Here is a 26,590-nt window from a genome sequence, read left to right as displayed (position 1 = left end):
GCATATCAGCACTCATCAGTGATGAACTGTCAAGTAAAGTTTTACGCTCTTTTCACAGATCACATTTTTAAACTGAAGGAACATGGTGTTTTCAATTTTAACTTTAGGGCAACATCCAATGTCAAATTCAGATTATTTCTATTAATCTAGTGAGATATAAAAAGGGGGGAGCTTTTATTGCTCCTTTCATTTTGATATGGAACAGGCTGACGGTTTGTTTCTAGAATCACATTAAGCAATCGATGGATCCTGCTCAGTTGAGTTACCCTATTGTCAAGCTTTATAGCTGTGCAGAAAGTTAGTGCATAATTTTTGGTTATTGAAATAGGTGAATATTGTTAACTCAAGCCAGAATAAAAGAAGAATTGAAGCTTTTGTCTGGGGAATGCTTGAGCTGTAGGATCCTGCTGGGAAAAAGCTCACTCAAGAGAAAGCTTAAGCCAAGATTTGTGGATTTAAAAACTTATTCAAGACAACAATAAAGTAAAATCCCAGGATAGAATGTGCCTTATGGATCTGCTGTGTTTGAGCTATGTTAAGGGGATGGAACGGAATTTTCACCTGGTAATTCTCTCTTTAAACTAAGAACATCCAAAATGATGAAAATGTAGAAGAGCTGCATCCATATGAATGCTACTATAAATTAACACACAGCAAGGCAACCTAGGACACAGATATTATTCCATATGTTCTGCAGAAGCTCACTCAGACAAGAAATGTTATGGAAAATGCAAAGCTTTTGCAGAAAACAGTAGTTCTGTACATTCCCTTTCTTCTCCATTCACAGCAAAGTCTAGTAATACAAAACAACTTGGTGGGTTATTGTACTGCTGAATTTCCTCACTCCTACAAGTAGCAGCCAATAAAATGAAGTGGAGGCAGGGACACTCACAAAATTCTTTCAGAAACTCTGTATCTCCAGATCTCAGAACAAAATCCCACCAAAAATTAAAATAATCACTAACACTTTCCCCCATGAAACATCTTCATACAATACCTGGACATGTGAAGGTGGCAGTCCTCTTCTTATGTATACCGCAAAAAGGGCATCCTTCCCTAATGAGATATTGAATTTCAGGAATTGTGGCTGTGTGATATGGATTTGTGACCGCCAGAATACTCCTTGTGGTACTTCCTGAGTGACCCTCCGTCCGACCTCTGCCTCCCCGCTATCTATGCTGTTGTTTCTAGAGGCCCAAGGTCCTGGAAGACAAGAGCCAATAAAAGCAGATGAAAGTCAGATTCAAATAGCTATATATTTAGCAGTCTCATTTAAGATGAAACTGTGTGGCAATCTTAGACGTCAAAGCAAAACTTAATTGACAAGACTAATTTATCAACCCATCTTTTTTTAAAAAAAAAAAGTAGTGAAAATACACTGCTTTCAATAGAGTTATTTCAGTGTAAGTGTGAGAATCTGCTTCTTAGAAAGCTATAAACTTGCTCCCTGGGGCTTCTGAAATCTTGCATACAGCTTCCTCTCCCATTTTTAATTTCATGATTGCTCTTTACTGATCAAACATAATAAGAGCAGAGAGGCAGCTAAGCACATTAAAAGCTCCTTCCAGCCTTTTCAACATCCTAATGTGAATGGGATATAAAAATAAATCCACATGGGAAAGTAAGGCAGTAATTTCAAAAGGGAAAGGAAGGGGGTAATTTCAATGTAAATTCACTGATTGAGGAATTTTATTCATCATATGTCAAATACCAAGCAAGTTCGTAAACAATCAAACTATTAAAAAAGAAAAACCTTGTCCAATAATTTTAGATTTGCTTCTCTAAATATAAGATTAGAATGAAACCAAATGTATTGTTTTCTAAAGGCTCATGTTGCTTGGAACTTGACCAGCTGAAAACTAAAATTATCTCCAATATAGTTAAAACCCCCTTGCTGATTCTTGACAAACAACTTCTGACAAGCAACTTTGGACTGCACCTGGGAAAACTGTGAGATTTTGGATGAAGAGTGGTAGAAAAATATTTTTAAATAAAATAAATAAGAGCATCACCCATTATTTGTCTTTTCAGCAACGCAACATGAGGTAGGTCTGGCTTCATGATTTTGTCTGCATAATTTTGTCGCCTTTAGATTGGATCTTTTTGTTCATTATTGGTGTGTGGTAATATAACCATGAGGACATAAGAACTGCCTTGCTGGATCATTTCATTTCATGCAGAACCATCTTTGACATGACAACCAGGTACTCCAAAGCAGCTCACAAATGTGGCACAAAGGCAACAACCATCCCAATATTTGTCTAATGATTTAAAGAACCTTGACTGAAAGTCACATCTTTCAACAATTAATTCCATAAGTTAGGAGAACAAATATTGTGTATATTGGAGCTTCTGCAATTCAATTTAATTTGGTGACTTGGGCAGTTGTATAGCTTCAGGGTACTCCTGCATGCAGTATTGTCCGTTATTGCAGAATATTACTGCCAGATTGTTAAGTAGACCAGCTTATCTTATTTACTTTGATTCTATGAGATCTCTACTAACTACATATATGTTACTCGATCCAATTCAAAGTGTTGCTTAAAAAATTGGAGCTCAGGAACACCTCTCCCAATACAGAGTTGCACATGTGTTAAGATTTTCAGAGGCAATGAGGAGGGACTGGGTAGAAATCTTAACTAAAATAAAATGAAAGTATTTCAAGATTGTGAATCTTATTTCAGTTTTAGCTATCCAGCTGCTTTAAAGTATGTGATAAAATGGAAGCTTTTCTCTACCCTTCTAATGCATATTTATAAGAATATTTATAGAAGTTTATATCACTATAAGTTTTTTAATTCAGATTGTTAAATCTGATATGTTGACATGATCACAAATATGGTTTAGATAAATTTGCACCTGTATAAGAACACACATCTAGGATATAGTTACACCTCTGGAGTTGAATCAGTTTGCCAAAATCTGTCATAATTTTTGCCAAATATTATCTTTGAGAGACAGCACTTTCAACAAGGGCATAACAATGTGGCAGGGAAGTGTGTATAATCCAAGTAAGTACCAAAACATATCCTCTGCATCCATTGTCTTTAAATGTAATTACCACTGCAACAAGTTTTCAATTTTAAATTCCAAATTGCCTGTGCTCTTGAGGCTTACACTTGCATGTAATGAAAAGCCATTTAAACATATTCTGTTGCCAATGTCTTTACATGGTAAGAGAATGCTTTGACTGAACATTGTTAATCTTTGAATAACAGTTTTTAATAAGCTGTGTCTTTTTTGAATTTTCTAGGTTAATGGGTCTTCAACAATATCCGAGGACAAATAAAAGGCAAAGGCAAAGAGAATCACAAGAGCATGTTGGCTACAAATGAAACAAATGGGATTAATGTAATGTCAAGCAACATGCCTATGTGGGTATGCCTGAGAAACTCATCATCCGCAAGAGGTATCAAGTGAAGATTCATAATGGAACAATGATCCTTTCTACAAGCACTGCCTTTCATCTGAGGATCTGTAAGTACCTTGCACACACTGAGAAACCAAGCAACATAACCAGGTATTGGCATACTCATAATAAAAAGAGAAATACTAACTATCAAGAGCATGACAACGTACTAAGGGTAGCACATCAGTCAGTGGTAGTGATGGATAGAAAGGCTAGAATATTGGGAAATAGAAAAGGTGTAATTTGCATCTATCACTTAAGAATGTAAGAAGTGCCATGCATTTACAAATTGATGCAGATTTCATCCTTCAATTAAGACAAAGCTTTTCCTAATCTTGTAACTACCAAGCAATGAGTCAAATAACAAAAACATAACATCTTTACTATTTGTTCAAAAACAACACAGAATCTTATGTCAATGTAAGAAATAAAAGCTTAAGGCATAATTAAGGCATAATTTAAGGTGCCATACAATTCTGTTGTTTGGAGGGGTATGGGGAGAATATAATCCACTGAGTAAGTTTCTATGGGTTAAAAACATGTCCAGATTTTAACTTTAAATAAAATGATACCGTTTTTATTTGGATTGACACACCTCTATTGTGGGTAACAGATCACATTATCTGCTCCTGAACCTAGTAAGAGGACCACGATATATGCACAAGATATTCAGCAGTAAGTCAACAAACATCTGCCCTACAGTTTCCCTTTCTCTGCTAAGCTTTGTTGATCTCTACTCCCAAGATGAAAATGGACTCTAGTTGGCTTAAGCCACAAAAGCCTAAGTCAACCCTACATGAATGCTTGAAGGGTTGCTGTAAGATCACAGCAGTGGGCTGGGCTAAGAGGGCAGCAAAACACCACTGCCAAGCCATTGGCAATGCTTTGGAAATTGAGCCCAAATATGACCCCATGGATACCTTTTGATAGGTAGGACAAGAGGACAGAATCTCTGATTCTTTGTTCTACCAGTTTACTGTGAAACATTAGCTAGCAAAATGAATATATAACATTGTCTTATAAACCAAACCAATCTACCCTAACTTTTCCCATTTGCAGCGAGGGAGACCATTGGAGATGCCTGTCGCCACCTTCACCACTCAAGTCACCCCCACATGGGTATAGTTTTTGAACAGGGTTTATCCATATGAATCATAGAGTTGGAAGAGACCTTGAGTGTCATCTAGTCCAATCCTCTGCAATGCATGAATCCTGCCCACAGCTGTTCCTGGGTGGGCTCGAACCACCAACCTGGTTAACAGACAGATGAACTGACCCATTGCATCACAGAGATTTCAAGTTCTATGCAAGTAAGCCAAACCGGCTCACTTGACTGTGCAATTTGATCCTACAAATGTTAAATTTTATATGAATAGATCCCATTCAAATACTATACCAGTGCAGTGACAGCATTTCACCTATGGACACTGTCACAGTGCAAAGACAGGAAGATGTTTTTAAAAGAACTTGTTTCTTTCTTTTTTGTCTACTGTATGCCCTTCCATATTATCAATTATTGGCTTGTATGTTTCATTATGATATGTTTTCTCTTTAATTGAGGCATACTGGCACATTAAAGATGTGATATGCAAATGGCATTGTAGTAACTGAAAAATGTCCCCTATACTGAAATGGTGGAATATAAATATATCATGTGCCTTCAGCTTACTTGCATAGTAAGGAGTATTTGCAGAATTAATTAACTTTGTTTTCACTTTCCTTATCTGAATATTTCATAAGCATGAACCAAACTGCAGTGCAGTTAGTAAGAAGCTCTCTGAAAAACTTAGCTTTGGGCTCTAGAACATCTTACTCCTTCTGCAAAAGTAACAGGTGTTTTAAAGTGGAAGGCTACATAGCAGAAGTTGAAGTCTGTGATGGAAAGACCACTGTAGTAGCCTCATACTTGCATATTTCATACTTCTTGTTACTGCAGTGGAGAGGCTATACTTTAGGAATAATGGACCAAATTGGTTAGCTACACGAGTTATCATCCTTTTTTCATGGTGATGTTAAACTAATCAATTTTACATCACATTCAAATGTTATAATTCTATGGAATTGTGTATAATTAGGCAGTGCACAACTCAGGAACAAATTCCAAATATTTCAATCAATTAAAAGGAAATACAATTTAAAATAGTAGAGTCTCCTACAAGCATTAGAGGCAAATCAGTTTTGAACATGTCTCCTTAGACTTAGCTCATCTAAAACTGAAATGATAAAAAATGCTGCAATGTAGGTTATAGAAATGAAGTCCCTACAAGAGTACCTGTAAAATTTAACAAAAGTTACAAAGTACGCCTTCATAAATCTGCTTTAGAGATTATTCTGCATCACATATTTATATCTGTAGCAAATAAAAGTGAATACTGAGTATTTTGTAAGACATCACACTTCATTCCCATTAATTCTGTAGGCAGTGCAAATAGCCCAGGGATCATTTGAACTCTTAGAAGGGCTCAGAAGACTTGTATTTCATTGTCTATTAATACAGTCCATGCCATACATGATACAGTTTTGAGCTGTCAATAAATTCTGCTAATAGCATTTGCTTATAGTTCTGCTGAGTCTACATTCTCCTGTAATAACTATTGCTTTACTTCCTAGAACTAAAAAAGTGCCTCTCCCCAAAGCTGCAATATAAACTTACATGCTCTAAATGAATACTAACAGGGGTTTTTTTAATGTAGAAGAAAAGAACACATTTCAGATGGTCAAAATACTAAAATAAACATACATGGGGGGAAGGCTGCTCCCATGATGTATGTGTATATGTGTATGTGTGTGTTAGAGAGAAAGAAAGAGAAAGAGAAAGAGAGGGAGGGAGGGAGGGAGAGTCCAGTAGAGTGTGACTAGACAGGCAGAAAGAGTACTAACAGCTCAGACCTAGGCATGAAACAGTAGATAAAACATGAGTTTTTTGACGGTGGGGTTAGGCTACATACCAAGACGCTATTAATTCCTGGATCTAGTAAATGTTAAAATCTAAGCAAGGATTCAATTTCCTGGAATAGGGTGTTAATGCTGTGAACCTCTCCATCGTATATCATAAAGGTGCCTGGAACCCTTTGAGTTTCACACCACTTGGAGATTGGAACAGTGTGTAACACATACATACAACCAGGCTGCAACATTGCCATTAAATAAACTCATATCCAGTCTGATCTACTTTGTTTCTAGAACTAAAGCACTGCAAATCTTATGCACGTGTAAGTATATATACAGTGAGGGGGGAAAGTATTTGATCCCCTGCTAAATTTGCCCGTTTGCTCTCTGACGAAGAAATGCCCAGTCCATAATTTTAATGGTAGGTTTATTGTAGCTGTGAGAGACAGAATAACAACACAAAAAACCCCAGAAACCCAGAAGACAAAAGTCAGAGATTGAAGTGCATTATAATGAGTGAAATAAGTATTTGATCCCTTTGCAAAAGATGACAGTGTACTTGGTGGCAAAACCGTTGTTGGCAATTACAGAGGTCAAGCGTTTCTTGTAGGTGGCCACCAGGTTTGCACACATTTCAGGAGGTATTTTGTCCCACTCCTCTTTGCAGATCCTCTCCAAGTCAGTAAGATTTCAAGGCTGATGTGTAGCTACTCAAACCTTCAGCTCCCTTCACAGATTTTCAATGGGATTAAGGTCTGGAGACTGGCTAGGCCACTCCAGGACCTTAATGTGCTTCTTCTTGAGCCACCCCTTTGTTGCCTTGGCTGTGTGTTTTGGGTCATTGTCATGCTGGAATACCCACCCTCGACCCATTTTCAATGCCCTGGCTGAGGGAAGGAGGTGCTCACTCAAGATTTGACGATACATGGTCCCGCCCATCATTCCTTTGATGTGGTAAAGGTGTCCTGTCCCCTTAGCAGAAAAAAACACTCCCAAAGCATAATATGTTCCCCTCCATGTTTGACGGTGGGGATGGTGTTCTTGGGGTCGTAGGCAGCATTCCTCCTCCTCCAAACACGGTGAGTTGAGTTGATGCGAAAGTGCTTGATTTGGGTCTCATCTGACGACAACACTTTCACCCAGTTCTCCTCTGGGTCATTCAGATGTGCATTGGCAAACTGCGGATGGGCCTGTACCTTGTGGGCTCTGCAAGATCTCAGTCCTTCACGGCGTAGTGTGTTACCAACTGTTTTCATGGTGACTATGGTCCCGGCTGCCCTGAGATCATTGACAAGTTCCCCCCATGTATAGTTCTGAGCTGCTTCATCACCGTTCTCCTGATCATTGCAACTTCATGAGATGAGATCTTGTATGGAGCCCCAGACCGAGGGAGGTTGGCAGCTATTTTGTGTTTCTTCCATTTGCGAATTATTGCACCAACTGTTGTCACCTTCTCACCAAGCTGCTTGGCAATAGTCTTGTAGCCCAGTCCAGCCTTGTGCAGGTCTACAATCTTGTCCCTGACATCCTTGGACAGCTCTTTGGTCTTGGTCAGGCATCCCCAAACTGCAGCCCTCCATATGTTTTGGCCTACAACTCCCATGATTCCTAGCTAAGAGGACCAGTGGTCAGGGATGATGGGAATTGTAGTCCAAAACATCTGGAGGGCTGAAGTCTGGGGATGTCTGGTCTTGGTCATGGTGGCTACTTTGGAATCTACTGGATTGATTGCTTCTGTCAACAGGTGTCTTTTATACAGGTACTGTAACAAGCTGGGATTACAGGTAATACCTCTCCCTTACAGCAGGTGTTTCTAATCTCAGCTCGTTATACAGTGAAGATACCAGGTAGCCTGACATCTGGCTGGTTGATAGGGGATCAAATACTTATTTCACTCATTATAATGCACATCAATCTCTGACTTTTGTCTTCTGGGTTTCTGGGTTTTTTTGTGTTGTTTTGTCTCTCACAACCACAATAAACCTACCATTTAAACTATGGACTGGTCATTTCTTCATCCAGGGCCAGCTCTAGGTAGACCCCCGGTGGTGTGGGGCGCCGGGGCGCCTGGGTGCTCAGGGGGCACTGAGGGGCGCACCAGCAAGTGGGGGAGCTGCGCGGCGGCCTCACTTTTCCCTCCGCCAGCCGCACCACTCAGGGGAGAGCAGGGAGGTAAGCGAGTGGAGCAGGGGCTCTAGGACCCTGTTCCGCTCTGCAGCGCCAGGGTCATCCCTCACCCCGGCGCTGCGTTTCATTGGTAGAGGCAACACCACATGGCAGCAGCTCCACCAATGAAACACAGCGCCAGGGTCATCCCTGTTAGCGGGAAGGCTTGGATGCCTTCCCACAGTCTGGGGCTCTCTCCACTGGCTCCATGGCGCCCATGGCCTCCGCTGCCGGACTGCAGGAGCGGGGCTCTCCCTGCTGGCTCCGCGGGGGGGGGGGGGGAAGAGCCATGAGGGGAAAGGGCTGTCCTTTCCCCTCATTTAAAACTACGGAGTGGCCGGGATGACGGGCCTCTCTGCAGGCCGCGCTCTCCCCTTCCCGGCCCTGCGGCTCTCGGCTCAGCCCAGGTGGAGCTCCGAGGCCTTCCAGGGTGGGGGAGACGACGAGCGCCTCCAGGGAAGCCTCTCAGCACCTCCAGGGAAGGTAAGAGCTTTCCTTTTTTTTTAAATGGAGGGGAAGAGCTGGAGGTCGAGATTTATTTATTTTTTTAAGAGTGGGGGGTACCCAAGGGATCCCTGCACCAGGGCGCTTGATGATCTTAAGACGGCCCTGTCTTCATCAGAGGGCAAATGGGCAAATTTAGCAGGGGATCAAATACTTTCCCCCCTCACTGTATATGCACATACAGAGTAACAATTTTTTGCACTAAATACACTCTTTAAATAACTTGGGTTTTCCAGAGGTCATAGATAGCTTAAACAAATGTATTTATTTGCAGCATTGATCCATTTTATTTTCATGGTCTACAGCAGTGGTTTTCAACCAGTGTGCCATGGCACCCTGGGGTGCCTTGAATGATGGTCAGGGGTGCTGCGGGCAACACTGGCCTCTGTCTCTCTTTCCTTCCCTCCCTTCCTCTGATGCCTTCTTGTGTCTCTGCCTTCCGAAATCTTGCAGCAGCACTGGCTACAAGCGCCTCAGGCAAATGTTGCCTCTGGGGCTGGCCAGGGGGTGCTGGTTGCCAGGAGCTGAGGCAGCAATGGAATAAGTAAGCAAGTGGGCAAGGGACCCTAGGCCAGCCAGTTGACCAGCCTTTGCTGTTGGGAATGGACAGACAGGTTCCAGGGCCATTTTGGACAGTGTGAGGAGTCACTTCTCATTAGGGCAGGGGGACAGCTCAGAGGACTCCTGAGGAGAGGGGAGAGAAGAGGAGGCTGAGGAAACACTCCACAAGGGAGGGTGTTCAAAAAGGGTGAGAGGCTGCCAGCTCTGCAGGCAAAGGGTGACATAACAGGGCTCCTGAGCCCCACAGGGGTGCCGCAGAAGGAATGTTGTTGATCGAGGGAAACGTGGACACAAAAAGGTTGAAAATCTCTGATCTACAGGAATGCTTGCACCCCCCCATTTTCACCCACTGTTTGTCAGTCTGTTCATTTACATGTGCATATTTCAGGGGGCCAATTATGCAAACCATCAGTAACATTCTGATATAGCATAAGCAAGAAAAAACCATGGAGAAAACCTAAAGAAGAAGAAGAGGTGAGCCTTTAGCTAAACTATAATACTCTAGAATGGAATAACAGTGGCAGAATTTAAAAATGCTGCAAGCTGGTGTCTTGGAGTTTGCTTATCTCAGGTCTCATAGCTGCTAAAAATACTTTGCAGTTTTTTTCTCTTTTATCACAAGTCTATATGAAAGGAAGTTTTAAATGCCTATTTCTTCTTTTTACCCAGGGAAGTCATTTTGATCTGTAAATCAAATATGTATTTAGCTACCTGTAAATATAAGATTGATCTCCTTTCTCCATTATTTATTTTTAGAGGGGTGTTATTTACCCAGTTCAAATTATTGTTTTGTTATGTGCACTGCAGAGTGGAGCTCAGTACTCCTCAAGCGTGCCCGAGTGGGGAAAAAAATCTGAGGCCAAAGGTATCCATTTATATCCTCCCTTCAAAAGGATATTCTGAAAATGACACAGCATGGACAATAGCAGCATAAGCTGCAACCCAGACAGACAAATTGACTCATAACATTATTGAATGTGCCCAGGATAGCACATTTTGTTTCTCAGAACTGAGCTCATATTGACCAATATCAAGGAAGTTTGGAAGATTTAAGACCCAGACACAGTGAAGCTGTGGTGGTGCTGGGTTAAATTGGGCCACAACTCTATTGAACATGTATCCATGTGATCAACGAGCCCACCAGCTGATTGACAAGCTGTCATTCAACCACTGTTGCGGTCTGTCACAGTGTGAACAGCTTCCAGTGGACCTCATCCAGTCACAAGTAGGGGGTGCTGTGACCCACCAGCCTTGAAGCTGAGCTTCTGGAAAGCACCACCCTCCAAGGCCCCTTAAGGGGATCCATGCTGGCCCCTTAAGGGGATCCATGCTGGCTCCTCCCTACTAAGGATCCACTCCAAAGTTGTGAAGATTGCTTTGAGGAAGGAAAAAACCCCACAGGACCCAGCCAAATCCACCTGTGGTCGAAATTTCCCCCAAGCCCTGAAGCCAGCAACTAACTGTTGTCCATAGGAAGGCACTCATCTGCACCACCAAGAACAGCTCTGGCTCTGTCCAGTGTACTTTGACAATCTTTAAGAAGCTGTGGCATGTTGAGCAAACACCCCATGGATGAATAAGTGTTTGCTCAATATGCCACAGCTTCTTAAAGACTTTCAAAATACACTGGACTGAGCCAGAGCTGTTCTTGGTGGTGCCATGGGTGAGTTCAGCTGCCTTGGTCTTATTTATGCCCACATGTCATTCAGAGAAGATGTGTTGAGCTAAGGTTAACACAATGTTTAGCCAGGCAGACTAGACATCATCCCAAAATGATATACTTCCTTCTCTAGATTTTCCTTCTGTGGATCATCCACAATCAGCTGAGTAGGAAGAGTATCTTCTTCCAACCTCCACTTCAGGAAACCCTCATTCTTTTCCATAGACAAACTGGCAGGAAATGAGGTGGAAATGTACTCCTCACACTGCCTTCCCTGTGGGGCAGCTCATTTTCTTGTGCTGCGCTCCTGATGGAACAGTTCCAGGCCCATCCCACTGTTCTTATTTTTGACAGAAACCTCTGAGGTAAGCACAGTGCATCTTGACACTGCATGGGAAGGTCACAACCAGAAATCCTTGTCTGGTACCCCATGTAGTTAGTGACCCATGTAGAGACTAAACCCATGTAGTGACAAATCACTATATCATGGGTTCACTTCAACATCATCTGAAAAGTGACAGGTGTGATGTATCTCAGAGTATAAATGCCGAGGATGAAGGATTATCAGATCCTTTGGGCTCCTTGATTCCTTCAGAAGGAAGGGTGGGATATAAATTCAATAAAAATATAAACAATAACAATTCACAAACAAGTGATGTAATACTAAATAATTCACATTAATTGTATTTCACATGAGTAATAATAATAGATTTCACATCAATTACAGTGCTTTGAAAGTAGTACACTGAAGTTTATGAAACATCCCAAGTGCTCAGAAATCAAAACCTTTACCAATGTTCAATGCTGCATGAATTCACATTACAGCCTTTTGCTTGCTTGCATCTTAATGTGCCCTAAGGTATAATTTACTCGGTACAGTACTTAATAAGGTTAAGCGTCCCACAACACATTGTGTACCTTGATTAAAACACAGCCTAAGTAAATGACTAAATACAACAATGCTTTGTGGGATAGGCAAGGGTTCTGGAGATATGGAATTTGACATTTTGAGGGCTTCCATTTCAAATATCAGAGAATATGAGGAGGAGCAATATGGAGCAATAATATTTAATGTTGTATTGTTTTAATATTCAATTGGGAGCCGCCCAGACTGGCTGGGGAGACTCAGCCAGATGGGCGGGGTATAAATTATTATTATTATTATTATTATTATTATTATGGTGCAATGCATTAATTTCTTACTCCACACGTGCTTGCATGTTAGAATGATCACATGTTCAAAATAATTGGTAAGTTGATTTTTATAATACATTCTACCATTTGCAATACCAAGCTGTACATAGCAGGTCACACTTCCTAGGTCAGTGTTTCTCAACCAGTGTGCCTCCAGATGTTTTGGGACTACAACTCCCATCATTCCTGACCACTGGTCTTGCTAGCTAGGGATGATGGGAGTTGTAGTCCCAAAACATCTGGAGGCACACTGGTTGAGAAACACTGTCCTAGGTTACTGTGTCTAATAACCTGAGTATATTTAGAAGTCAGGACATCATAGCATAGAAAAATTAGAACTAGAAATAATCCATTTGATTGTTTACCCACTATTCTATCATTTGAATTATTTATGAGTTATGGATGGAACCATAGCTGCCAAGTTATCCCTTTTTTACAGGGATTTTCCCTTATGCTGAATAGGCTTCCTCGCGAGAAAAGCGAAAACTTGGCAGCTATGGATGGAACAACCATGCATACCTGCACTGTGTGAAAAATCCCCCCCCCTCTATCTGGTGCTTATTCTCTTTAGATATTTGTAGATTAGAAGTTTTCAACGATTTTAGACCTGGGACATACATTTAGCTGAAACATGCATTTTGGAAACCACTTCTTAATTTTTAACCATACATTTGAATAGTGATAGTGTTCCAGGTAAAACCCACAGGTCAGGCTGTGACCCCGTAGCATACCCTGATTAATTAGCAGCAGACAAATGTTGTGTACTGCTATAATGTTTATCCTTCCCTCTGTTTCTTCTGTTTCACCACAGTTTTTGTGGCCAAAGCATCCAGGTTTGTACTGTAATGACAAATGCCCACTCAACATACTACATTACTTTCAGCTTTTGATCAGGCTTTGATAAAATACCAAGTTTATTAGTACAAGAAGAACATCTGGCCAGTTTTCAACAGCAAAATGTGCACTCACCCCTGCATACAGGGAGACAATGCTTCTTATATAGCCAGCCCTATGCATGTTTACTCAGATGCAAGTCCCACTCTTTTCAGTGAGGTTTTCAACCTAAGAGGTTTACATTTACTTCCGCACTGCAAAAAGGTAGCATAAGACAGAGTTATCTTACTGTTCATATTTCAAGGGCTAACATGTGTCTCTCTCAGTTTGGAAGGCTATCATCTTTTTAAAGTAGTTGCTGGCTTCATCCTGGGCTCTGTCAATTATGAAAGGTCATTCTGCACAACCAAGGAGGCAGGACCTGAAACAGCTGGTGTGTGAAAAGCTTGACAGAGGGTTTCTTAAAAACTGCTGGCCTGGCAATATTAGCCTTAAATTAAGTGAATGAAAAGGAAAAGGCAGCAAACCTTTCAGACTTCTTCTGCTACCATGTCATATCTTTTTGAAGTTTCTTTTATTATTGCAGAGAAGAACATATGGGTTCAAATATAATATTAAAAGGTTTTATTTGGGATGTCACTCAAAAAGATCATTATTTTTTTTATATATCTGATGAGATGGCCTCTATATCACAAAAGCTGATGACATAATAAAATTTGTTACTATTTTTAAGGTGTCACAATACTCTTTTTGCTGTACATTTGGTTGTAAAATTTTGCTCTTTTCTAGCTGCTCCTAAATCATCCATTTCTTTCTTTTTTGCTCTAGTCTTAGAGACTGCCAGTACATGATAAATGTGGTAATCTCCCCCTACCCCCGGCAAGACTCCTGTGTCATCAGCATTTGTATTGCAGGCAGAAAAATTCAACAGGTGAGGACTCTTAGGTCTTCATCTCTGTGACAGGAAAGGGTCTGCTTACCGAGCTTCTGCCTGTTGTGCTACACAAGGGCCTTAACAGAAAGAGCAGCAGCAAGCCCACAGGGGAGTAAACTGGAAATAATTCCCTCCATTGTGATACAGTGGTACCTCTGGTTAAGAACTTAATTTGTTCCGGAGGTCCATTCTTAACCTGAAACTGTTCTTAACCTGAAGCACCACTTTAGCTAATGGAGCCTCCTATGGCTGCCACGTCACCAGAGCACGATTTCTATTCTCATCCTGAAGCAAAGTTCTTAAACTGAAGTACTATTTCTGGGTTAGTGGAGTCTGTAACCTGAAGCATCTGTAACCTGAAACATTTGTAACCCGAGGTACCACTGTACTGTGTTTGAAATCTATTCATGATTAGGATTACCAACTGGCCGTAAGAAGTATGTCCTACCTAGCTTGGGCTTGTGTCTTTAACAGCAGTTCACTCTTCAAGAATCAGCAAGTGAAAACTTCTATGGCTCTGAGATAAATTTTAGTGCTTGCTAATATATGCATATCAATCCACAGCTAAGGGAAAAGAAGGCTGGGGTTGGGGTGGGGAAGGAGTTGGCAACTCTATTCATGATGTTAACTACCCTCAGCATAACTGATCAAAAATTTAGAGTTTATATGGTGACCTGAAAGCCCTCAGCATATATTTTATAAACAAAATTGGTTTGTGCTTTCCTTCAAATATACAGATTTCTAAAGGAAAATGACCACCCTACCAGTTCTCCATATAATCTCTGCTTTATCTTAGTTTCCAATTGAGGGAAACATGGAAGCAATAATCTATTTCTTCAGAAGCAATCCCCATGTTGTCTCCTCTCACTCTGGTTATGCCTGGTTTTTGCATCTCTTTAAGATTTCTAAGCTATCCACAGTGTGGGATGTGAAGTTCAGTAGTCCATATTATTGTTGCTCAGAACTGCTAGGGATATGTATTAAAGCTGACATTGCAGGATAAGGTCCTTTTTAAAACTGTTGCAATTTTTCCAGATATGGCAGTACAAGTGGAATTCATGGAAAAGAACTGCTGCAGTCAAATGATGCAAGTAACAATACTCCTGGCACTGGACCATGAATAGTGTTTTTAATATACTCAAATGAAATACATTTATTTTAAAGCCTTAACTACAAGTTGTGGTATGTGAAAGACTGGCTGTTCTACAAATAGCAAAAGATGCAGCTGAATCCTCACCTTTACCTCCAGATGGCATTGTTGCTACATCATCAGAGCCTGGCAATCCAGTCCGTATCCCATTGTTAAAGGTATGTCCATCTGCTGGTTGTAGCTGCCAGTTTAGCCCAAGCATATGCATTGCTGCAAGACACAGAAAGCCGGGAAAAATAAACATACAATGTATACATTACAAAAGTCATGAGGGAAGAGAAAACCATTTTAAAATAAAGCTGCTTCAGGAGGGGGGGAAAGCTTTTTTTCAGGGCAGGAAATGTAATGCATGGGAGCAATGTATTTTATATTTGCTGAACTGCTTCAGTGTAGTGACAACCAAAAATAAATAGATAAGACCACATATAATAAAAATAATTGGATAAGTAAGAGACAAAAAATGGTTCATTAACATGCCACTATAAATCAAGTATAAAGACAAAACATTCTTCAAAATAAAATCATTTTATTTTGTTGTCCAAAGACTGCAATAGTGTGCAAATCAGATAGAAGTCAGTTCCACTGAATAAGGGGGACTTACTGCTGAGTAAACATGCCAAGAATACAGTTGAAGTCTGACAGCTGCCTCTATTTAGAACTGAAATGTGCGTAATACATTTCACAATAAATGCAAAGCCTTTCTTCAGTGTTTTAATGTACAGTGTTCATTGTTTTATCTCATTGTGTAGAGGACATTTAAAACTCACTGGGGAAAGCAACTGTTTAATTAACAGTAACTATTAGCCGTTGATTAATCAGAATTTTTTTTTGCTTTCATGTCATTGTCTTTACCTTTTGGGAAGACACCTAAGCACTATAGAAATGGGGGGTGGAAAAAAAATAGCCAAGTCTAAAGCCAAAGCACAGTTTTAAGAGTTTGAAAATAGTATGAGAGAAGCATTGTTTTATAGGTTATATACTCCTTTCTTTTGTGTCCGTGTTGCTTCTGGATAAACAGACTTCTTAAAAGCACATATGAACAAAGAGCCATTTCACATGTTACATTTTATAGGTGCTTAAGATGTTTACACCTAAAATTGTATAGTATGAGGGCCACACTACATGTTATGCTAAATTCTTAGCATGCTGCTACAGATGTGCTTTTGTCTTTATTCAATTATAGGTGCAGTGGGATAGTCATAAAGACTGCAGCACATGGGGGTATTCTTTTACTCTTCCACTGCAATCCAGAAATACCCTCCCACCATGCCTACGAGGGTTAGCACCAAAGGGAGCTTCCTCCCACTAGATTTGCAGGGGGGAATCTTTCTGTCTGGATCCCAGCTTGAAAAGTGAATGGATAAATGTTTCCTCCTGTATGCTGCAGTACCAAAGAACCCACCTATATATATATATATACAGTATTTAAAAACCTCACACATGGGTGTGGCAAGGGGAGGGGTCAGGGGGGCAAATCAAGTAAATAAATAAAATACTTAACTATCTGATGAATCACATAATGGGGAGCTCAGTTCTGCCCCCTGCCCAAATGATCCTGGTTACGGCCATGCTCAGACATCACTGCTTGCTACAGAAATTAATGTCTAGTTTAGCCCTGAATATGTTTCCCAACACTGCAATTTGTCTGCAGCTCCCTGCCTGCTCTTTGTGAAATGGCCCTCAGGTGTGTGTGCCCACCATGAGGAAATAAACATCAACCATATTACCTTAAATTCTCTGAGGAGCAAAACTGTCTCTTTCAAGTGCAATATATTGAAGTCTAATTACAACACATAGTTTGAAAGTCACAAGCAGCAGGGGTGCTGCTAAGTACTTAAAGGGTAAAGGTAAAGGGGCCCCTGACCATCAGGTCCAGTCGTGTCCGACTCTGGGGTTGTGGTGCTAATCTCGCTCTATAGGCCGAGGGAGCCGGCGTTTGTCCGCAGACAGCTTCCGGGTCATGTGGCCAGCATGACAAAGCTGCTTCTGGCGAACCAGAGCAGCGCACGGAAACACCATTTACCTTCCCGCCGGCTATTTATCTACTTGCACTTTGATGTGCTTTTGAACTGCTAGGTGGGCAGGAGCTGGGACCGAGCAACGGGAGGTCACCCCGTTGCAGGGATTCGAACCGCCGACCTTCTGATCAGCAAGCCCTAGACCAGGGGTCCCCAGACTTACCGGCGTTTGGGCTGGTTCCCACCGCGCCAATCACGCGGCGGGCCGGAGGACGGGGGAGCGCGTGCGCATGCGCACGGGCGCTTACTGGCGCGGCGGCGCGCTTCCAGGGTGAAAAGGCGCCGAAAATCCATTGTGCGCATGCGTATGGGCCTCCCCCGACCCGGAAGTGCACCAGAAATGACCTCTTCCGGGTCGGGAGAGGCCCATACGCATGCGCACAACGGATTTTCGGCGCTTTTTTTCCCGACCCGGAAGAGCGCTGCCGCGCTGCGCGCCGTAACGGCGGGCGGCGGGGGTCGTCGCGGGCCGGATTGGCAGGCCAATTGGGCCGCATCCGGCCCCCGGGCCGTAGTCTGGGAACCCCTGCCCTAGACTCTGTGGTTTATCCCACAGCGCCACCTGGGTCCCTGCTAAGTACTTAGATACTTATAATATCCAGGGGAAAGATCCATGGTATATATATGCATAAAATTGGCATATGCCAACATGCCCATACCTCCTCAGACATACAAGGGGAACAGGACGCTCCAGATGCTCCCAGCTTTTAAAGACCCAGGAGCACTGCCATAAGAATAGCTGGTTGAAAGTAATTGATAGGACAGTGATATTTTAATAGTCCAAAGATTCATATATGGAATATGACTGCTGGCTTGACAGTACTACATCTGGCCGCCTTTTGAGCTATCCTTGTGGAATCCTTCCTGAGAGACTAATGCCAGGTTTTGTTTACAAAGGAACAGGTCACAGATTACAGATGCTCCTGCTCCTTATGTCATCAACATGAAGGGTTGCCAGAGAACAGCCTTGCATCTTTCAAGTTCCCAGTGCAGAGGGGAGCAAGGGAGCCATGGAATCTCCTGTCCATTCCTTTTCCAGTCCACTCCTCTGCCCTTTTCAGCAGGACTCCTGATGTGCCTTACTGGAGGGAAGCAGGCAGACAATAGAAGCAGCAAGTGATGGCTTTCTTGTGTCACCAGGGAGTTTAAAAGGACGTATATATTCATGAACCCCAAGTTGTGACTCAGCATCCCTAAGGACTATCCATCAACTAACCAACCTTCCTTCCTTCAGTATTACCCAGGTGTAGCAAATTATAAGTATTACCCAGGTGCAGCAAATTATGTAGCTTTGTACCCCATTTCCAATTGCTCAGATCTATCTGAAAAACTCGCCTCATTACAACCAGTGCAATAATTAAATGTGCTTTGAATTATTAATGTGCAAGACCAGTTAATGAGTTTGGAGGTATTATTCTTCACAAATATACTTTATTCCTAGTCTGTGTTGAGCACTAAATGGTTTAGCTGAGTTTCGTTCTCTACCTTACAAATGGCCAGTCAGCCGTTTAAGGACTGGAAAGAGGACAGAGTGGGTTAATTTTTAAAAACAGTTTCTCTCAGGAGAGTCTGGTTCAAATGTAGCAGGGGTCACAAGTGAAATGAATTTGGTAGGCCTAGTCTCCAATGGTAGTTATGGCTACAGTTCAGAAGGAATGTACAATTCATCACCATTGACAGTAGCTACTCAAGAGAGGCCTGCAAATGGAATAGCAGGGTCTTGAGGGTCAGGATAAAGGGCCAACAGAGCAGCTATGTGGTGAAGCAGGCCCAGGCCTGCAACATTATGTTTGAGGCTGCTTAGTGCAATCAGCCATTAAAAATGTATGAGTCTAAAGCGACAAAATCCTCCTGGGCTGATTTCCACAAAAATGTTTGAAGGGGTACATATATTAGGTAAAAGGTAAAGGACAATGAAGTCCAGTCAAAGGCTCACTATGGGGTGAGGCGCTCATCTTGCTTCAGGCCAAGGGAGCCGGCATTTGTCCACAGACAGCTTTAATAAGCACCCCACACAAACATCCACATCCGTGTGGTGTTTTTCCCTCATACAAAGCAGAATGAGCATAGCTAGATGCAACTCTGATTTTGCTAACAAGCAATACAGTTGTTGAGACATTGAGCAACACATAGGGAAACAAGAGATCGTATCCTTCACGTACTGAGGTCACAGCAGCTTTGTGGGGCATTGCTAAACTGTTCTCACACAGAAGTGTCTGGTAAAGGATAAAGAACCAATCAATACGTATTAGATGAAATATGTGGAGTGACATCGTCATCTGCTTGTGTAAACACAGTAGCCAGCTACACACTGTGTTTAGAGAGAGGGTTATCAAGAGCTGAAGATTTTTTTAAGGATCAGCATTGTCAATATATAGCAGGAGAAGAAAATACCCACTGCTCATCTTAAATGAAAGACAGTTAAGTTTGCAAGGCCAGGTCTTCAATAGATACTAGGATCTTTACTTATAATAAAATTTGTTTTACACAACATCATTGGTTCGGACTTTATAACTGTGAATCAGACCCCAGAAGATTAGTACTACAAGTAAATATAAAGAAAGCAAGAAAAGTACATTGCTGTAAAAGGTGTACAAATGATTTTTTGTTAAACATTACTACTGGGAAATTAAAACCTAAACCTAAACAATGGGGTCACTTTCTACACATCTTTGCTCTTCACTTGGAGAACTGGCATGTGTCAGTTTTAGAATTTTATGGTTTAACTGTTAATAGGTGATGTCAGCTGATGGGTGAGGTTCAATCCAGTGTGACAGTGCTTTGCAAGCACATTCCCTATGGGTTGTATGCTGATAAAGCAGACCCTGCAGAAAGCAGGATCAAACCCTTCCCACACATCAGCTGTCAAGCAGAGAGTTTAATTCTGCTGGGTGCTTTTTTTGCCAGCATGTTCTCTGTGGGGAATGGGCTGGTGGGCTCCTGTGGGTCTACCGTCACTGGTGGTTGGGATCTCCTACTCATAAGTCACCTGACATAGGGAGGAATTCATGCAGCACTAAAAAGATTCCCCCCCCCCCAGTGCAAGCATGCCTGTTTGCGTAATGGAACAATCTGCCCTCTCCTCCCTTTGCACACAGTTCTACATTCTTCTGACCCCTCACAATTGGGGAGGTGAAGGGGTCATGTAAGGGGAGGAGAGGGGGGGGAGTTGCCTTGCAGTAGCAGAAGTTCTTGCACAGGCTTCCACTGGCAGGGCTTGTTGGTTGAATTCTGCCCATAAACATGATGTCAAATTATTGACATCCCTGCTGACCTATCAAAGTTCGCCTGTGGAATGAGGGAGATAAAGATCTGGCCCATCAGGCTAAAAAGTTTCGCCACCTTTGGTTTAATCCGTGAGATCTGTCTTGTAACTGGCCTGTAAATGCAAGTCACATTTGTTCAGATGCTGCTTCTCTGGGCTGCCCTGAAAGCACAGGGATCTTTAAGCATCGACATGTTCTTTCAGTACATTCAACCCGGACCTCTTGGCTTCTTAACAGCCTTGTGGTGCTACCGGTATAACTTATGTTGTGGCATAACGTGCCTTGCAATGTTAACCCAATTACCAATCATTCTCCATCACAGATGCCTCATGTATTGTTTTTAAATCCCAGAAGATCTACAGGATCAAATTACTCAAGGCATTTCCCACAGAAAGCTATTCTGTATGTGCCATTGGCTGTTTTTGTAGGCTTCAGAAAGAGTCATAAAAAGGCTGCTTGATGGCCCAATTCCAAAGCTAAAACCTTGTACTCAATTGATATATATATTTTTAAATCTAAACATGGTTAACAAATGGCTGAGGACCAGTTTTAGTTATGGGAATGGAAGAGGCACATAATGGTAAGCTTAGGTGTCACAAATGATAGTCTTTACATGTCTTTAGAGGGTATAATTTCATGTAAGTGGTAAAATTAGCTAGGTGTCACTACACAGGGACTCTAGATTAGGCAATCTAATGCCAGAAAGCTGCTAAATCGGTATATCTCAATGATAAAAATGTAGCTTTGCAAATGTGTGTTGCTGTATGCTACAAGCGGCAAGGCATGATTGTTCTCAAATTATATTTTCCAAGATTATGGCTGCAAACCTATATACTCTTCCTTGTGAATAAGTCATTTTTAGCTCAATGGCATCTACTTCTATGTAATAATCATAGTGTGTATGATCATTTTAGTATGTGCATTAAATCACACACACTGAGTTCATGTTCTGCTGTACATGTTGATGTTTACTCTAGAATAAAGCATCTTACTTGCTGCTTGATATACAGGTGGAAGAAGGCAAGAGAATGAGGAATTTATTTCATTTTCATTTATCTGTTATCCATCCACAGCTACTTCTGTCAGTAGGTGGGGAAAACAGGGGAACAGCATGGATGAAGGATGAATGATAGCAACCAACAGCCGGGGGTGGGCAGTAAGGAAGAGTCCAGGTTCCTTTAAAATGTATGCCTTGCTTCATTTTGGATCCCTGTTTCCAAAAAGGGAATGGGAGTCATCTAATGCTTTTCAGCGTACTAATATGTAGAAGAGGATTTGGGTGAAATAAACACAAAATCGTCTTTCAAAACTGAGTCAGTGATATTTCTTCTCCAGGCCTGCATTGCGTGAATGGAATGGAATGAATTTTCAAAGCAAGGCACGACAGATACGCCCACAAATCCCATTAGCTGTAATGGGATTTGTGTGCCTATCGCCCATGCAATGCTTTGAAAATTTACCCCTCCGTGTCCAATTTTAGTCTTTCTGCTTCCAAAATACTTGAAAAGCTTACACACACTTGGAATTACATTACAGTTTTTTTTAAATAATAAAATAAAATAAAAATCACAAGATCTGGCTTTAAATTCCCTGAAGCACCACCAGAAAGCATGTTTAAAAAGAACTGGAACAATAGTAACAACCTGCATTATCATTAGTTTTCTATCTTCTATTCTGACAGCAATGAGAACAAACTTCTGTTTCATTCTCTTTTTGTATTTCTTCCCTTCGGTCCTCTTGAAGAAATGTTTTGATTTTGTGCCACTTTGCGAATGCAATTTTTGTCACAAGAATGATAACAGCACTGCATGCTGCATTCAGAATTTGAAATCTTAGGACAAAGGCTGTGCAAGAGAACATATTGCAGCAACACCATTCATCTATTCTCATGACAGACCTTAGATTGTACAGAGAGCAGAAAATTGGCACGAGATTCATCAATTCCTGAAACCAAATATAATGAGCCTGCTTTTGTGGCAACCTTAAGATTCAAAATGCAGTCTCTTTGCCCTGTGTCCTCTTTGGCTAGAGGACCTGAATGAAAATAAAGAACAAGAATAATACATTGTATTTTACATGGAAAAGGACACGCATGTCAAATATAGTCTACAATCCATTTGCCCATCAGTCCCTTTTTACTCTGCATCAATTCCACATGTGTTATCTTCGATATACAACATAATGCCAGTACTTCTAAGATTCTAACACACATTTTAATTTGTATCTCACTGCATCACAGTAAACCAAAACAAGTAACAACTTATTATTGACAGATCCATTAAAATATGCAAAACACAAAATTTGGGGAACCAAACAAAAGCGTCTTTAATTACCACTGACCAAGCAAGCATGAATGAATTTGGTCTAAAAAAGTAATATTGCAGGTAGAATTAGGACCTTGTTTACATGTGTGCAAAACACCTTTGTTGTGTGTGATAAATACAGCAGTAAGAATGTAACAGCCCTGCTGATTCAGACCAAAGATTTATCCAGTCCAGATTTCTGTTCTAACAATGAACAACCAGGTGCCTATGCAAAGCCCACAAGCAAGATATGAATGCAAAAGCACTCTCGAACCCATGTTTCCCCTCAACTGGCATTCAGAGGCCTCTGATACTGGAGGTAATATATATCCATCATGCAAAGTAGCCATTTATAACCAACTACCATTAGGGACGCAGGTGGCGCTGTGGGTTAAACCACTGAGCCTAGAGCTTGCTGATCAGAAGGTCGGCGGTTCAAATCCCTGCGACGGGGTGAGCTCCCGTTGCTCGGTCCCAGCTCCTGCCAACCTAGCAGTTCGAAAGCATGTCAAAGTGCAAGTAGATAAATAGGAACCGCTACAGCGGGAAGGTAAACGGCATTTCCGTGTGCTGCTCTGGTTTACCAGAAGCGGCTTTGTCATGCTGGCCACATGACCTGGAAGCTGTACGCCGGCTCCCTCGGCCAATAATGTGAGATGAGCGCCGCAACCCCAGAGTCGGTCACGACTGGACCTAATGGTCAGGGGTCCCTTTACCTTTACCTTACCATTAGGGAAGGAAGAATCTGCCAATTTAAGTTCTCTCCACAATTCTGCAGCAATTGACAATATTTCTTTAATGTGAATTTCTCTCAATAAACACAATTTGCATGCAGTTTTGACTAATGTATACGTTTTTGTTAGCAATTTCTCCCATTTTAAATATATTTTTCACTAATGTAGCCATTGTACGCACATGTTTACCTAATATATGCTTTTTTGGTTAACACTGGTTGGTTGGAAAAGTGCATCACAAAAATCAGATATGTGAATTTTTAAGGAGGGCTGTGTTTCATTTCCCATTTGTGTCAGAAATCGGGTCCTCCCTCAAAGAGGGCATGTGTTGCGGTGAGTAAGATTGGTCAGCAACAACACCCGATTGCTAGGTCCCTCAATGTTGGGTTCAATCTGGCCAATGGGGCGCAGTCCGAACGAATCGAGGGACCTATATATACCCATGCACGTGACCCAGAGCTTCCTCTTTTGGAGTGTGCATTCGGAACAGCAACAGTGCGTCCTCTGTGCAACCAAGAGAGAGAGAGAGATTTACCCTCGGCAGATCGTCCTGGTGATTTCTTTCCTTTATTCCCCTTTCCTCCCTTGATTCTTCCAGTAGTAATTCTTCCCTCCTTGGTTAATTTCCCCCCTTCCTTTCCTTTCCCTTCCCCCCAGAGGGGCTTCGGCCCCTGAGGACTCCCTGTCTGTTTAACTTGCCAGTGGGCTTTTGTGCAGCGGCTTTTCCTTCTTGGTCCTTGCTGCGGCTGCAGCTTTGGGGCTTGGAAATTTTATTGGGCATTTTGTCAGTTGCGATATTTGACATTCTTGACATTCTGTCTAGCTGATCACTTTTGGGCATCGTGGAGAGTTCCCTCTCTAAGCGAATTGCTGAGTTTTGCTACTGTTCTGCTTGGGGGCTGGTGGGGGATTTCCTTGGGCCGGGAACCTCCCCCCCTGTCTTAACGCGATCACCATTTTGTACCTTCTTTTCGAGTAGGGGAGGTGTTAGCCCCAGCTAATTTTGGTGGGAGTGCCATTTTGATTGTGGGGTGCCTTTTTAATTCCGTTTGTATTTTCTGTAATTCCCCATTTTAATAAGAAGGTTTTGGGATGCCTATTAAGAGGAATCCCAATCCTGCTCTCTCTTCCAAAAGGGCGATCAGAAGCCCGTCTCAGTCACTGCATTCAGCCCCTCCCCCAGCAGTTCCCCAGCATATGCTGGGTCGCTTGGGTGCAATTATGGCCGATATCGGATCAGATCTTGCGGCCGTGTCAAGGTTTAATACAGAGCTGGAGTCTTTGGCTCAGCAGTTTGGAAGGCAGCCGGTTTCTCAGTGCGGCCCTTCCATGTTTTCCACTGTTTTTGAGGCTCATGGTCCTTCGGATGTGAGCGAAGGGAGTGAGGCTTTTAATTTTTCTGGTGCCTTGTTCTCCCAATTCCAACCTTCCAGGATCCTGGTCCCAGCTAGCCCTAGGGGTCGTCCTATAAGTATGGGTGTCATGATGCAGCGTGCCTTCCAGTCTGGACTGACTCGTTTGCAGTCAGCATCCCCGGGGCCTGGGAGTTCAGGGCCTCAGTTTGCACAGCATGTGGGGGGGGGGGTTCATCTTCCCAGCCAAGCTCCTCACATGCTTTTAGTTCTGTGCAGGTCCGGTCTGTTCCTTTGAGGGAGGTGCTCAGCATCCAGTCTTCTGAGGAGGATCTCCCGGTGCCTAGAGTCCCTTCTTCTGGTGGCAAGTGGCAGAAGAGTCGTTGCTCCAAATGCAGGGCCAAGAGGCGCAGAAATGGCGGCGACTCCTCTTCTACTGGTGCGTCTTCTCAGACCTCCAATGATTATTCGGACGTGGCGTTGGGTCTGTATTGGGGTCATGATGAGGGGGCTTCGGACCTTCCCAGGTGGGCGTGGCAGCGTAGAGCCAACATACACAGGGGCAGGTACGGCCTTGCTTTGGAATGCATTGATGGCAAAGCAGTCAAGGACGTTAAAGTTTCGACCAATGCTGTCAGGGATATTATCCCAGGTGTGCATTTGCCATCCAGAATGCGAAACAGGATACTCAACGGTCACTATATGTATATTTTCAAACTCCTTCCCCCTAATTAATGCCCAGACGAGGATAAGCAGGTTGCTTTGGGCAAGGGCAAGGCTAGCTCCTGTAAAGTGGAGAGAACCTTTGAGAAGTGGCTTGATGCCTCCTTCCAAGTATTTGCTGGGGTTATTTCTGCAGCTTACCCCAATAGAAGTTTGCACCTGTGGATTTATCAACCATTAGTGTGTAAGGCCTTTATGTTGGCTGGTGAGGTGGCAGCTATAAGCTACGACGAGAGTTTTCATTAAGGCACCAAAATATCTTGGGCTGGTCCTGGTTATGTGAAGTACTTCCTTTGGTCTATCCTAAATCTCTCTCTGTTCAGCTTCACTGGATGCCACCAGGGTTTAGAATTATGAGGGAGGGAGGGATGTCTCCCCATCCGCTTTCTCTGCACCATGAAGCAAAAGTCTGTGCCAAGGAGCGTAGCCCCCTCCCCATACCAGCCACCTTAGAAAATAGTGATTCTAGGCTCTTTCCTTCCTTTAGCTAGGCAAAATTGTATTTGTAGATAGGGCACATTTAAAATGCATCTAAAAAGCAGAAGATCACAGCTATACCTTTACTTGACATTTTTCTCTGACTGTTCCCAGCAGGAATGAAATTGGGTAGGAAGCAGGAAAAGTGTAGAATTGTAAAAGAGGTACTTTTTAGGGAAACATTGTAGTAACATCCAGGGTAGTACACCTTTACTAGATGTGCATTTGTGGCCAAGTTGAATTTGGAACCATTGTAGCATATTCAAGACAGGATTAAACATTAGGCTTAAGTATGTGGTAAAACAGGGATCCTGCTGTTGTGTAATTATCTGAGAGTGCCTCTGGGCGAGGAATGAAAACTGTCTGCCATGTGCCAGCTTACGGTACTTTAATACTATTCACCGTTCAAAATATGG

The 26,590-nt window shown here is 42.3% G+C and overlaps 1 protein-coding gene across 14 annotated transcripts in view; it reads right to left on the bottom strand.

Annotated features, from left to right (window-relative positions):
• The window catches only part of LOC118080205 (teneurin-2), a 475,640-nt gene that overhangs the window by 135,658 nt on the left and 313,392 nt on the right, over nucleotides 1-26,590 (bottom strand). For 13 of the 14 annotated variants that reach the window (XM_088661757.1, XM_088661752.1, XM_088661761.1 and 10 more), the window contains 2 exons: nucleotides 15,389-15,511; nucleotides 998-1,203 (listed from right to left, as the gene is read on the bottom strand). In XM_088661757.1, coding sequence (XP_088517883.1) covers nucleotides 998-1,203; nucleotides 15,389-15,511 — 329 coding nt within the window. The remainder of the gene's footprint in view (nucleotides 1-997; nucleotides 1,204-15,388; nucleotides 15,512-26,590) is intronic. The other variant, XM_088661750.1, reaches the window with a different exon arrangement.

The sequence above is a fragment of the Zootoca vivipara genome, chromosome 2, assembly GCF_965207765.1.
Source record: "Zootoca vivipara chromosome 2, rZooViv2.hap1.1, whole genome shotgun sequence".
NCBI classification, from domain to species: domain Eukaryota; kingdom Metazoa; phylum Chordata; class Lepidosauria; order Squamata; family Lacertidae; genus Zootoca; species Zootoca vivipara.
Note: the sequence above shows the minus strand (reverse complement) of the source record. Positions and strands in the feature narration are given on the sequence as shown.